This window comes from Ambystoma mexicanum, chromosome 8, assembly GCF_040938575.1.
Source record: "Ambystoma mexicanum isolate Mex_15411 chromosome 8, UKY_AmexF1_1, whole genome shotgun sequence".
NCBI classification, from domain to species: Eukaryota; Metazoa; Chordata; class Amphibia; order Caudata; family Ambystomatidae; genus Ambystoma; species Ambystoma mexicanum.
Window position 1 is genome coordinate 1,710,244,983 of NC_090929.1, and position 13,930 is coordinate 1,710,258,912.

Sequence of the window (13,930 nt, forward strand, 5' to 3'; positions counted from 1 at the left end):
GATAACAGATACATTGGGAACACATGGTCATTTTCATAACCTTGAGAAGGTGCACAGAGTGCTGAGAACAGAGCTGGGTCCCAGGCCTGAGGAGACCACCATCTTATGAAGAGAGAGCTTGGCCTTTCCTGCACTCTCATGAAGAGAGCGATTGGCTTTTGCTGCACTCTCCTGAAGAGAGCGCTTGGCCTTTGCTGCACTCTCATGAAGAGAGCACTTGGCTTTTGCTGCACTCTCATGAAGAGAGCGCTTGGCCTTTGCTGCACTCTCATGAAGAGAGCCTTTGGCCTTTCCTGCGCTCTCATGAAGACAGTGCTTTTCCTTTTGCTACACTCTCATGAAGAGGCCGCTTGACCTTTGCGGGACTCTCATGAAGAGAGCGCTTGGCCTTTACTGCACTCTTATGAAGAGAACGCTTGGCATTTGCTGCACTCTCATGAGGAGAGCGCTTGGCCTTTACCACACTCTCATGAAGAGAGCGCTTGGCTTTCGCTGCACTCTCATGAAGAGAGGGCTTGACCTTTGCTGCACTCTCATGAAGAGAGTGCTTGGCCTTTGTTGCACTCTTATGAAGAGAGATCTTGGCCTTTGCTGCACTCTCATGAAGAGAGCTCTTGGCCTTTGCTGCACTCTCATGAAGAGAGCTCTTGACATTTGCTTGACTCTCATAAAGAGAGCCCTTGGCCTTTCCTGCGCTCTCATGAAGAGAGTACTTTCCCTTTTGCTACACTCTCATGGAGAGAGTGCTTGGTCTTTGCTGCACTCTCATGAAGAGAGCGCTTGACCTTTGCTCGACTCTCATGAAGAGAGCGCTTGGCCTTGGCTACACTCTTATGAAGAGAGAGCTTGGCCTTTCCTGCACTCTCATGAAGAGAGCACTTGGCTTTTGCTGCACTCTCATGAAGAGAGCGCTTGGCCTTTGCTGCACTCTCATGAAGATAGCCTTTGGCCTTTCCTGCGCTCTCATGAAGACAGTGCTTTTCCTTTTGCTACACTCTCATGAAGAGGCCGCTTGACCTTTGCGGGACTCTCATGAAGAGAGCGCTTGGCCTTTACTGCACTCTTATGAAGAGAGCGTTTGGCATTTGCTGCACTCTCATGAGGAGAGCGCTTGGCCTTTACCACACTCTCATGAAGAGAGCGCTTGTCTTTCGCTGCACTCTCATGAAGAGAGGGCTTGACCTTTGCTGCACTCTCATGAAGAGAGTGCTTGGCCTTTGTTGCACTCTTATGAAGAGAGATCTTGGCCTTTCCTGCACTCTCATGAAGAGAGCACTTGGCTTTTGCTGCACTCTCATGAAGAGAGCCCTTGGCCTTTCCTGCGCTCTCATGAAGAGAGTACTTTCCCTTTTGCTACACTCTCATGAAGAGAGTGCTTGGTCTTTGCTGCACTCTCATGAAGAGAGCGCTTGACCTTTGCTCGACTCTCATGAAGAGAGCGCTTGACCTTTGCTCGACTCTCATGAAGAGAGCGCTTGGCCTTTGCTGTACTCTGATGAAGAGAGCCTTTGGCCTTTCCTGCGCTCTCATGAAGAGAGAGCTTTTCCTTTTGCTACACTCTCATGAAGAGAGCGCTTGGCCTTTGCTGGACTCTCATGAAGAGAGCACGTGGCCTTTGCTGCACTCTTATGAAGAGAGCGCTTGGCCTTTGCTGCACTCTCATGAAGAGAGCGCTTGGCTTTTGCACTTGGCCTTTTCTGCGCTCTCATGAAGAGAGATCTTGGTCTTTGCTGCGCTCTCATGAAGAGAGTGCTTGGCGTTTGCTGCGCTCTCATCAAGAGAGAGCTTGACCTTGGCTGCGCTCTCATGAAGAGAGATCTTGGCCTTTGCTGCACTCTCATGAAGAGAATGCTTGGCCTTTGCTGCGCTCTCATGAAGAGAGCATGTGGCCTTTGCTGCACTCCATTGTAAAGAGCGCTTGGCCTTTGCTGCACTCTCATGAAGAGAGCCTTTGGCCTTTCCTGCTCTCTCAAGAAGAGAGCGCTTTTCCTTTTTTTCTAAACTCTCATGAAGAGAGCATTTGACCGTTGCTGGACTCTCATAAAGAGAGCGCTTGGCCTTTGCTGCACTCTTATGAAGAGAGAGTTTGGTCTTTGCTGCACTCTCATGAAGAGAGAGATTGGCCTTTGCTGCACTCTCATGAAGAGAGCGCTTGGCCTTTGCTGCACTCTTTTGAAGAGAGATCTTGGCCTTTGCTGCACTCTCATGAAGAGAACGCATGGCCTTTGCAGCACTCTCATGAAGAGAACGCTTGAGAAGGTCCTCCACTCAGATGAAGAGAGCACTTGGCCTTTGCTAAACTCTTATGAAGAGAGAGCTTGGCCTATCCTGCACTCTCATGAAGAGAGCACTTGGCTTTTGCTGCACTCTCGTGAAGAGAGCGCTTGGCCTTTGCTGCACTCTCATGAAGAGAGCGCTTGACCTTTTCTTGACTCTCATGAAGAGAGCATTTGGCCTTTGCTACACTCTTAAGAAGAGAGCGCTTGGCCTTTCCTGCACTCTCACGAAGAGAGCGCTGGGCTTTTGCTGTACTCTCATGAAGAGAGCGCTTGGCCTTTGCTGCACTCTCATGAAGAGAGCGCTTGACGTTGATCCACTCTCATGAAGAGAGCGCTTGGCCTTTGCTACATTCTTATGAAGAGAGAGCTTGGCCTTTCCTGCACTCTCATGAAGAGAGCGCTTGGCTTTTGCTGCACTCTCATGAAGAGAGCGCTTGGCCTTTGCTGAACTCTCATGAAGAGAGAGCTTGACCTTTGATCCACTCTCATGAAGAGAGCGCTTGGCCTTTGCTACACTCTAATGAAGAGAGATCTTGGTCTTTGCTGCACTCTAATGAAGAGAGCTTGGCCTTTCCTGCACTCTCATGAAGAGAGCACTTGGCTTTTGCTGCACTCTCATGAAGAGAGTGCTTGGCCTTTGCTGCACTCTCATGATGAGAGCGCTTGGCCTTTGCTGCACTCTCATGAAGAGAGCGCTTGACCTTTGCTCGACTCTCATGAAGAGAGCGCTTGGCCTTTGCTACACTCTTATGAAGAGAGCGCTTGACCTTTGCTGTACTCTCATGAAGAGAGCGCTTGACATTTGCTCGACTCTCATGAAGAGAGCGCTTGGCCTTTGCTGCACTCTCATGAAGAGAGCACTTGGCATTTGCTTGACTCTCATAAAGAGAGCACTTGGCCTTTGCTACACTCTTATGAAGAGAGAGCTTGGCCTTTCCTGCACTCTCATGAAGAGAGCACTTGGCTTTTGCTGCACTCTCATGAAGAGAGCCCTTGGCCTTTCCTGCGCTCTCATAAAGAGAGCGCTTTCCCTTTTTGCTGCACTCTCACGATGAGAGCGCTTGACCTTTGCTCGACTCTCATGACGAGAGCACTTGGCCTTTGCTACACTCTTATGAAGAGAGAGCTTGGCCTTTCCTGCACTCTCATGCAGAGAGCGCTTGGCCTTTGCTGCACTCTCATGAAGAGAGCGCTTTTGCTTTTGCTACACTCTCATGAAGAGAGCGCTTGGCCTTTGCTGCACTCTCATGAAGAGAGCGTTTGACCTATGCTCGACTCAAATGAAGAGAGCGCTTGGCCTTTGCTACACTCTTATGAAGAGAGAGCTTGGCCTTTCCTGCACTCTCATGAAGAGAGCACTTGGCTTTTGCTGTACTCTCATGAAGAGAGCACTTGGCCTTTGCTGTACTCTGATGAAGAGAGCCTTTGGCCTTTCCTGCACTCTCATGAAGAGAGTGCTTGGCCTTTGCTACACTCTTATGAAGAGAGCGCTTGACCTTTGCTGTACTCTCATGAAGAGAGCGCTTGACATTTGCTCGACTCTCATGAAGAGAGCGCTTGGCCTTTGCTGCACTCTCATGAAGAGAGCACTTGGCATTTGCTTGACTCTCATAAAGAGAGCACTTGGCCTTTGCTACACTCTTATGAAGAGAGAGCTTGGCATTTCCTGCACTCTCATGAAGAGAGCAATTGGCTTTTGCTGCACTCTCATGAAGAGAGCGCTTGGCCTTTGCTGCACTCTCATGAAGAGAGATCTTGGCCTTTGCTGCACTCTCATGAAGAGAACGCATGGCCTTTGCAGCACTCTCATGAAGAGAACGCTTGAGAAGTTCCTCCACTCAGATGAAGAGAGCACTTGGCCTTTGCTAAACTCTTATGAAGAGAGAGCTTGGCCTATCCTGCACTCTCATGAAGAGAGCACTTGGCTTTTGCTGCACTCTCGTGAAGAGAGCGCTTGGCCTTTGCTGCACTCTCATGAAGAGAGCGCTTGACCTTTTCTTGACTCTCATGAAGAGAGCATTTGGCCTTTGCTACACTCTTATGAAGAGAGAGCTTGGCCTTTCCTGCACTCTCATGAAGAGAGCACTTGGCTTTTGCTGCACTCTCATGAAGAGAGCCCTTGGCCTTTCCTGCGCTCTCATAAAGAGAGCGCTTTCCCTTTTTGCTGCACTCTCACGATGAGAGCGCTTGACCTTTGCTCGACTCTCATGACGAGAGCACTTGGCCTTTGCTACACTCTTATGAAGAGAGATCTTGGCCTTTGCTGCACTCTCATGAAGAGAGCACTTGGGCTTTTTTGCGCTCTCATGAAGAGAGATCTTGGCCTTGGCTGCGCTCTCATGTAGAGAGTGCTTGGCCTTTGCTGCGCTCTCATCAAGAGAGCGCTTGACCTTGGCTGCGCTCTCATGAAGAGACATCTTGGCCTTTGCTGCACTCTCATGAAGAGAACGCTTGGCTTGTGCTGCACTCTCATGAAGAGGTATCTTGGCCTTTGCTGCAGTCTCATGAAGAGAGATCTTGGCCTTTGCTGCACTCTCATGAAGAGAACGCATGGCCTTTGCAGCACTCTCATGAAGAGAACGCTTGAGAAGTTCCTCCACTCAGATGAAGAGAGCACTTGGCCTTTGCTAAACTCTTATGAAGAGAGAGCTTGGCCTATCCTGCACTCTCATGAAGAGAGCACTTGGCTTTTGCTGCACTCTCGTGAAGAGAGCGCTTGGCCTTTGCTGCACTCTCATGAAGAGAGCGCTTGACCTTTTCTTGACTCTCATGAAGAGAGCATTTGGCCTTTGCTACACTCTTAAGAAGAGAGCGCTTGGCCTTTCCTGCACTCTCACGAAGAGAGCGCTGGGCTTTTGCTGTACTCTCATGAAGAGAGCGCTTGGCCTTTGCTACATTCTTATGAAGAGAGAGCTTGGCCTTTCCTGCACTCTCATGAAGAGAGCGCTTGGCTTTTGCTGCACTCTCATGAAGAGAGCGCTTGGCCTTTGCTGAACTCTCATGAAGAGAGAGCTTGACCTTTGATCCACTCTCATGAAGAGAGCGCTTGGCCTTTGTTACACTCTTATGAAGAGAGAGCTTGGCCTATCCTGCACTCTCATGAAGAGAGCACTTGGCTTTTGCTGCACTCTCGTGAAGAGAGCGCTTGGCCTTTGCTGCACTCTCATGAAGAGAGCGCTTGACCTTTTCTTGACTCTCATGAAGAGAGCATTTGGCCTTTGCTACACTCTTAAGAAGAGAGCGCTTGGCCTTTCCTGCACTCTCACGAAGAGAGCGCTGGGCTTTTGCTGTACTCTCATGAAGAGAGCGCTTGGCCTTTGCTACATTCTTATGAAGAGAGAGCTTGGCCTTTCCTGCACTCTCATGAAGAGAGCGCTTGGCTTTTGCTGCACTCTCATGAAGAGAGCGCTTGGCCTTTGCTGAACTCTCATGAAGAGAGAGCTTGACCTTTGATCCACTCTCATGAAGAGAGCGCTTGGCCTTTGCTACACTCTTATGAAGAGAGAGCTTGGCCTTTCCTGCACTCTCATGAAGAGAGCACTTGGCTTTTCCTGCACTCTCATGAAGAGAGCACTTGGCCTTTGCTGCACTCTAATGAAGAGAGATCTTGGTCTTTGCTGCACTCTAATGAAGAGAGCTCTTGGCCTTTCCTGCACTCTCATGAAGAGAGCACTTGGCCTTTGCTACACTCCTATGAAGAGAGAGCTTGGCCTTTCCTGCACTCTCATGAAGAGAGCACTTGGCTTTTGCTGCACTCTCATGAAGAGAGTGCTTGGCCTTTGCTGCACTCTCATGATGAGAGCGCTTGGCCTTTGCTGCACTCTCATGAAGAGAGCGCTTGACCTTTGTTCGACTCTCATGAAGAGAGCGCTTGGCCTTTGCTACACTCTTATGAAGAGAGCGCTTGACCTTTGCTGTACTCTCATGAAGAGAGCGCTTGACATTTGCTCGACTCTCATGAAGAGAGCGCTTGGCCTTTGCTGCACTCTCATGAAGAGAGCACTTGGCATTTGCTTGACTCTCATAAAGAGAGCACTTGGCCTTTGCTACACTCTTATGAAGAGAGAGCTTGGCCTTTCCTGCACTCTCATGAAGAGAGCACTTGGCTTTTGCTGCACTCTCATGAAGAGAGCCCTTGGCCTTTCCTGCGCTCTCATAAAGAGAGCGCTTTCCCTTTTTGCTGCACTCTCACGATGAGAGCGCTTGACCTTTGCTCGACTCTCATGACGAGAGCACTTGGCCTTTGCTACACTCTTATGAAGAGAGAGCTTGGCCTTTCCTGCACTCTCATGCAGAGAGCGCTTGGCCTTTGCTGCACTCTCATGAAGAGAGCGCTTTTGCTTTTGCTACACTCTCATGAAGAGAGCGCTTGGCCTTTGCTGCACTCTCATGAAGAGAGCGTTTGACCTATGCTCGACTCAAATGAAGAGAGCGCTTGGCCTTTGCTACACTCTTATGAAGAGAACGCATGGCCTTTGCAGCACTCTCATGAAGAGAACGCTTGAGAAGTTCCTCCACTCAGATGAAGAGAGCACTTGGCCTTTGCTAAACTCTTATGAAGAGAGAGCTTGGCCTATCCTGCACTATCATGAAGAGAGCACTTGGCTTTTGCTGCACTCTCGTGAAGAGAGCGCTTGGCCTTTGCTGCACTCTCATGAAGAGAGCGCTTGACCTTTTCTTGACTCTCATGAAGAGAGCATTTGGCCTTTGCTACACTCTTAAGAAGAGAGCGCTTGGCCTTTCCTGCACTCTCACGAAGAGAGCGCTGGGCTTTTGCTGTACTCTCATGAAGAGAGCGCTTGGCCTTTGCTACATTCTTATGAAGAGAGAGCTTGGCCTTTCCTGCACTCTCATGAAGAGAGCGCTTGGCTTTTGCTGCACTCTCATGAAGAGAGCGCTTGGCCTTTGCTGAACTCTCATGAAGAGAGAGCTTGACCTTTGATCCACTCTCATGAAGAGAGCGCTTGGCCTTTGCTACACTCTTATGAAGAGAGAGCTTGGCCTATCCTGCACTCTCATGAAGAGAGCACTTGGCTTTTGCTGCACTCTCGTGAAGAGAGCGCTTGGCCTTTGCTGCACTCTCATGAAGAGAGCGCTTGACCTTTTCTTGACTCTCATGAAGAGAGCATTTGGCCTTTGCTACACTCTTAAGAAGAGAGCGCTTGGCCTTTCCTGCACTCTCACGAAGAGAGCGCTGGGCTTTTGCTGTACTCTCATGAAGAGAGCGCTTGGCCTTTGCTACATTCTTATGAAGAGAGAGCTTGGCCTTTCCTGCACTCTCATGAAGAGAGCGCTTGGCTTTTGCTGCACTCTCATGAAGAGAGCGCTTGGCCTTTGCTGAACTCTCATGAAGAGAGAGCTTGACCTTTGATCCACTCTCATGAAGAGAGCGCTTGGCCTTTGCTACACTCTTATGAAGAGAGAGCTTGGCCTTTCCTGCACTCTCATGAAGAGAGCACTTGGCTTTTCCTGCACTCTCATGAAGAGAGCACTTGGCCTTTGCTGCACTCTAATGAAGAGAGATCTTGGTCTTTGCTGCACTCTAATGAAGAGAGCTCTTGGCCTTTCCTGCACTCTCATGAAGAGAGCACTTGGCCTTTGCTACACTCCTATGAAGAGAGAGCTTGGCCTTTCCTGCACTCTCATGAAGAGAGCACTTGGCTTTTGCTGCACTCTCATGAAGAGAGTGCTTGGCCTTTGCTGCACTCTCATGATGAGAGCGCTTGGCCTTTGCTGCACTCTCATGAAGAGAGCGCTTGACCTTTGCTCGACTCTCATGAAGAGAGCGCTTGGCCTTTGCTACACTCTAATGAAGAGAGCGCTTGACCTTTGCTGTACTCTCATGAAGAGAGCGCTTGACATTTGCTCGACTCTCATGAAGAGAGCGCTTGGCCTTTGCTGCACTCTCATGAAGAGAGCACTTGGCATTTGCTTGACTCTCATAAAGAGAGCACTTGGCCTTTGCTACACTCTTATGAAGAGAGAGCTTGGCCTTTCCTGCACTCTCATGAAGAGAGCACTTGGCTTTTGCTGCACTCTCATGAAGAGAGCCCTTGGCCTTTCCTGCGCTCTCATAAAGAGAGCGCTTTCCCTTTTTGCTGCACTCTCACGATGAGAGCGCTTGACCTTTGCTCGACTCTCATGACGAGAGCACTTGGCCTTTGCTACACTCTTATGAAGAGAGAGCTTGGCCTTTCCTGCACTCTCATGCAGAGAGCGCTTGGCCTTTGCTGCACTCTCATGAAGAGAGCGCTTTTGCTTTTGCTACACTCTCATGAAGAGAGCGCTTGGCCTTTGCTGCACTCTCATGAAGAGAGCGTTTGACCTATGCTCGACTCAAATGAAGAGAGCGCTTGGCCTTTGCTACACTCTTATGAAGAGAGAGCTTGGCCTTTCCTGCACTCTCATGAAGAGAGCACTTGGCTTTTGCTGTACTCTCATGAAGAGAGCACTTGGCCTTTGCTGTACTCTGATGAAGAGAGCCTTTGGCCTTTCCTGCACTCTCATGAAGAGAGTGCTTGGCCTTTGCTACACTCTTATGAAGAGAGCGCTTGACCTTTGCTGTACTCTCATGAAGAGAGCGCTTGACATTTGCTCGACTCTCATGAAGAGAGCGCTTGGCCTTTGCTGCACTCTCATGAAGAGAGCACTTGGCATTTGCTTGACTCTCATAAAGAGAGCACTTGGCCTTTGCTACACTCTTATGAAGAGAGAGCTTGGCATTTCCTGCACTCTCATGAAGAGAGCACTTGGCTTTTGCTGCACTCTCATGAAGAGAGCGCTTGGCCTTTGCTGCACTCTCATGAAGAGAGCCCTTGGCCTTTCCTGCGCTCTCATAAAGAGCGCGCTTTCCCTTTCGCTACACTCTCATGATGAGAGCGATTGGCCTTTGCTGCACTCTCATGACGAGAGCGCTTGGCCTTTGCTGCACTCTCATGAAGAGAGCGCTTTTGCTTTTGCTACACTCTCATGAAGAGAGCGCTTGGTCTTTGCCGCACTCTCATGAAGAGAGCGTTTGACCTATGCTCGACTCAAATGAAGAGAGCGCTTGGCCTTTGCTACACTCTTATGAAGAGAGAGCTTGGCTTTTCCTGCACTCTCATGAAGAGAGCACTTGGCTTTTGCTGTACTCTCATGAAGAGAGCACTTGGCCTTTGCTGTACTCTCATGAAGCGAGCCTTTGGCCTTTCCTGCACTCTCATGAAGAGAGCGCTTTTCCTTTTGCTACACTCTCATGAAGAGAGCGCTTGGCCTTTGCTGGACTCTCATGAAGAGAGCGCCTGGCCTTTGCTGCACTCTCATGAAGAGAGATCTTGGCCTTTGCTGCACTCTCATGAAGAGAGCACTTGGGCTTTTTTGCGCTCTCATGAAGAGAGATCTTGGCCTTGGCTGCGCTCTCATGTAGAGAGTGCTTGGCCTTTGCTGCGCTCTCATCAAGAGAGCGCTTGACCTTGGCTGCGCTCTCATGAAGAGAGATCTTGGCCTTTGCTGCACTCTCATGAAGAGAACGCTTGGCTTGTGCTGCACTCTCATGAAGAGGTATCTTGGCCTTTGCTGCAGTCTCATGAAGAGAGCGCTTGACATTTGATCGACTCTCATGAAGAGAGCGCTTGGCCTTTGCTGCACTCTCATGAAGAGAGAGCTTGGCCTTTGCTGTACTCTGATGAAGAGAGCCTTTGGCCTTTCCTGCGCTCTCATGAAGAGAGAGCTTTTCCTTTTGCTACACTCTCATAAAGAGAGCGCTTGGCCTTTGCTGGACTCTCATGGAGAGAGCACGTGGCCTTTGCTGCACTCTTATGAAGAGAGCGCTTGGCCTTTGCTGCACTCTCATGAAGAGAGAGCTTGGCTTTTGCACTTGGCCTTTTCTGCACTCTCATGAAGAGAGCGCTTGACCTTTTCTTGACTCTCATGAAGAGAGCGCTTGGCCTTTGCTACACTCTTATGAAGAGAGCACTTGGCCTTTCTTGCACTCTCATGAAGAGAGCGCTTGGCTTTTGCTGCATTCTCAAGAAGAGAGCGCTTGGCCTTTGCTGCACTCTCATGAAGAGAGCGCTTGACTTTTGATCCACTCTCATGAAGAGAGCAATTGGCTTTTGCTGCACTCTCATGAAGAGAGCACTTGGCCTTTGCTGCACTCTCATGAAGAGAGCCCTTGGCCTTTCCTGCGCTTTCATGAAGAGAGCGCTTTCCCTTTTACTACACTCTCATGAAGAGAGCGCTTGGCCTTTGCTGCACTCTCATGAAGAGAGCGCTTGACCTTTGCTCGACTCTCATGAAGAGAGCGCTTGGCCTTTCCTGCGCTCTCATGAAGAGAGCACTTTTCCTTTTGCTACACTCTCATGAAGAGAGCGCTTTCCCTTTTGCTACACTCTCATGATGAGAGCGCTTGGCCTTTGCTGCACTCTCATGAAGAGAGCGCTTGACCTTTTCTTGACTCTCATGAAGAGAGCGCCTGGCCTTTGCTACACTCTTATGAAGAGAGCACTTGGCCTTTCCTGCACTCTCATGAAGAGAGCGCTTGGCTTTTGCTGCACTCTCATGAAGAGAGCGCTTGGCCTTTGCTACACTCTTATGAAGAGAGAGCTTGGCCTTTCCTGCGCTTTCATGAAGAGAGCGCTTTCCCTTTTGCTACACTCTCATGAAGAGAGCGCTTGGCCTTTGCTGCACTCTCATGAAGAGAGCGCTTGACCTTTGCTCGACTCTCATGAAGAGAGCGCTTGGCCTTTCCTGCGCTCTCATGAAGAGAGCACTTTTCCTTTTGCTACACTCTCATGAAGAGAGCGCTTTCCCTTTTGCTACACTCTCATGACGAGAGCGCTTGGCCTTTGCTGCACTCTCATGAAGAGAGCGCTTGACCTTTTCTTGACTCTCATGAAGAGAGCGCTTGGCCTTTGCTACACTCTTATGAAGAGAGCACTTGGCCTTTCCTGCACTCTCATGAAGAGAGCGCTTGGCTTTTGCTGCACTCTCATGAAGAGAGCGCTTGGCCTTTGCTACACTCTCATGAAGAGAGTGCTTGGCCTTTGCTGCACTCTCATGAAGAGAGTGCTTGACCTTTGCTTGACTCCCATGAAGAGAGTGCTTGGCCTTTGCTACACTCTTATGAAGACAGAGCTTGGCCTTTCCTGCACTCTCATGCAGAGAGCACTTGGCCTTTGCTGCACTCTCATGAAGAGAGCGCTTTTGCTTTTGCTACACTCTCATGAAGAGAGCGCTTGGATTTTGCTGCACTCTCATGAAGAGAGCGCTTGACCTATGCTCGACTCTCAAGAAGAGAGCGCTTGGCCTTTGCTACACTCTTATGAAGAGAGAGCTTGGCCTTTCCTGCACTCTCATGAAGAGAGTGCTTGGCCTTTGCTGCACTATCATGAAGAGAGTGCTTGACCTTTGCTCTACTCTCATGAAGAGAGCACTTGACCTTTGCTACACTCTTATGAAGAGAGAGCTTGGCCTTTCCTGCACTCTCATGAAGAGAGCTCTTGGCCTTTGCTGTACTCTGATGAAGAGAGCGCTTTTCCTTTTGCTACACTCTCATGAAGAGAACCCTTGGCCTTTGCTGGACTCTCATGAAGAGAGATCTTGGCCTTTGCTGCGCTCTCATGAAGAGAACTCTTGGCCTTTGCTGCACTCTCATGAAGAGAACGCTTGGTCTTTGCTGCACTCTCATGAAGAGAGATCTTGGCCTTTGCTGCACTCTCATGAAGAGAGCGCTTGGCCTTTACTGTGCTCTAATGAAGAGAGTGCCTGGCCTTTGCTGCACTTTTATGAAGAGAGCGCTTGGCTTTTGTACTTGGCCTTTTCTGCGCTCTCATTAAGAGAGATCTTGGCCTTTGCTGCACTCTCATGAAGAGAGCGCTTGGCCTTTGCTGCGCTCTCATGAAGAGAGCGCATAGCCTTTGCTGCACTCTTATGAAGAGAGCGCTTGGCTTTTGCACTTGGCCTTTTCTGCACTCTCATGAAGAGAGATCTTGGCCTTTGCTGTGCTCTCATGAAGAGAGATCTTGGCCTTTGCTGCACTCTCATGAAGAGAGCGCTTGGCCTTTGCTGCGCTCTCATGAAGAGAGCGTGTGGCCTTTGCTGCACTCTCATGTAAAGAACACTTGGCCTTTGCTGCACTCTCATGAAGAGAGCCTTTGGCCTTTCCTGCGCTCTCATGAAGGGAGCGCTTTTCCTTTTGCTACACTTTTATGAAGAGAGCGCTTGACCTTTGATGGACTCTCATGAAGAGAGCGATTGGCCTTTGCTGCAATCTCATGAAGAGAGCGGTTGGCCTTTGCTGCACTCTCATGAAGAGAGCCCTTGGCCTTTGCTGCACTCTCATGAAGAGAGCGCTTGGCCTTTGCTGCACTCTTATGAAGAGAGCTCTTGGCCTTTGCTGCACTCTCATGAAGAGCTGCACTCTCATGAAGAGAGTGCTTGGCCTTTGCTGCACTCTCATGAAGAGAGCGCTTGGCCTTTGCTGCACCCTTATGAAGAGAGATCTTGGCCTTTGCTGCACTCTCATGAAGAAAGCGCTTGGCCTTTGCTGCACTCTCATGAAGAGAGCGCTTGGCCTTTGCTGTATTCTCACGAAGGGAGCCTTTGGCTTTTCCTGCACTCTCATGGGGAGAGCGCATGGCCTTTGCAGCACTCTTATGAAGAGAGCGCTTGAGAATTTCCTCCACTCACATAAAGAGAGCGCTTGGCCTTTGCTACACTCTTATGAAGAGAGAGCTTGGCCGATCCTGCACTCTCATGAAGGGAGAGCTTGGCTTTTGCTGCACTCTCATGAAGAGAGCGCTTGGCCTTTGCTGCACTCTCATGAAGAGAGCCCTTGGCCTTTCCTGCACTCTCATGAAGAGAGCACTTTTCCTTTTGCTACACTCTCATGAAGAGAGCGCTTGGCTTTTGCTGCACTCTCATGGAGACCACTTGAACTTTTCTTGACTCTCATGAAGAGAGCGCTTGGCCTTTGCTACACTCTTATGAAGAGAGCGCTTGGCCTTTCCTGCACTCTCATGAAGAGAGCATTTGGCCTTTCCTGCACTCTCATGAAGAGAGTGCTTGGCTTTGCTGCACTCTCATGAAGAGAGCGCTTGGCCTTTGCTGCACTCTCATGAAGAGAGCGCTTGACCTTTGGTCCGCTCTCATGAAGTGAGCGCTTGGCCTTTGCCTTGGCATTTGCTGCACTCTCATGAAGAGAGCACTTTTCCTTTTGCTACACTCTCATGAAGAGAGCACTTGGCCTTTTCTTGACTCTCATGAAGAGAGCGCTTGGCCTTTGCTACAATCTTATGAAGAGAACCCTTGGCCTTTCCTGCACTCTCATGAAGAGAGCGCTTGGCTTTTGCTGCACTCTCATGAAGAGAGTGCTTGGCCTGACCTTTGATCCAATCTCATGAAGAGAGCGTTTGGCCTTTGCTACACTCTTATGAAGAGAGAGCTTGGCCTTTCCTGCACTCTCATGAAGAGAGCGCTTGGCTTTTGCTGCACTCTCATGAAGAGAGCGCTTGGCCTTTGCTGTACTCTAACGAAGAGAGCCTTTGGCTTTTCCTGCGCTCTCCTGAAGAGAGCACTTTTCCTTTTGCTACACTCTCATGAAGAGAGCGCTTGACCTTTGCTGCGCTCTCATGAAGAGAGCGCGTAGCCTTTGCTGCACTCTTATGAAGAGA

At 49.8% G+C, this 13,930-nt stretch overlaps 1 protein-coding gene across 1 annotated transcript; it reads right to left on the reverse strand.

Moving 5' to 3' along the window:
- Positions 1-4,934: 4,934 nt before the first annotated feature.
- On the reverse strand, positions 4,935-12,434 carry LOC138473478 (myosin-3-like). The gene is made up of 8 exons (XM_069612122.1): positions 12,070-12,434; positions 11,079-11,343; positions 9,508-9,999; positions 8,647-9,138; positions 7,293-7,788; positions 5,967-6,424; positions 5,375-5,870; positions 4,935-5,269 (listed from the first exon to the last, which is right to left on the reverse strand). The coding sequence occupies exons 1-8, from the start codon at positions 12,432-12,434 to the stop codon at positions 4,935-4,937; spliced, it is 3,399 nt and encodes a 1,132-aa protein (XP_069468223.1).
- Positions 12,435-13,930: the final 1,496 nt, after the last annotated feature.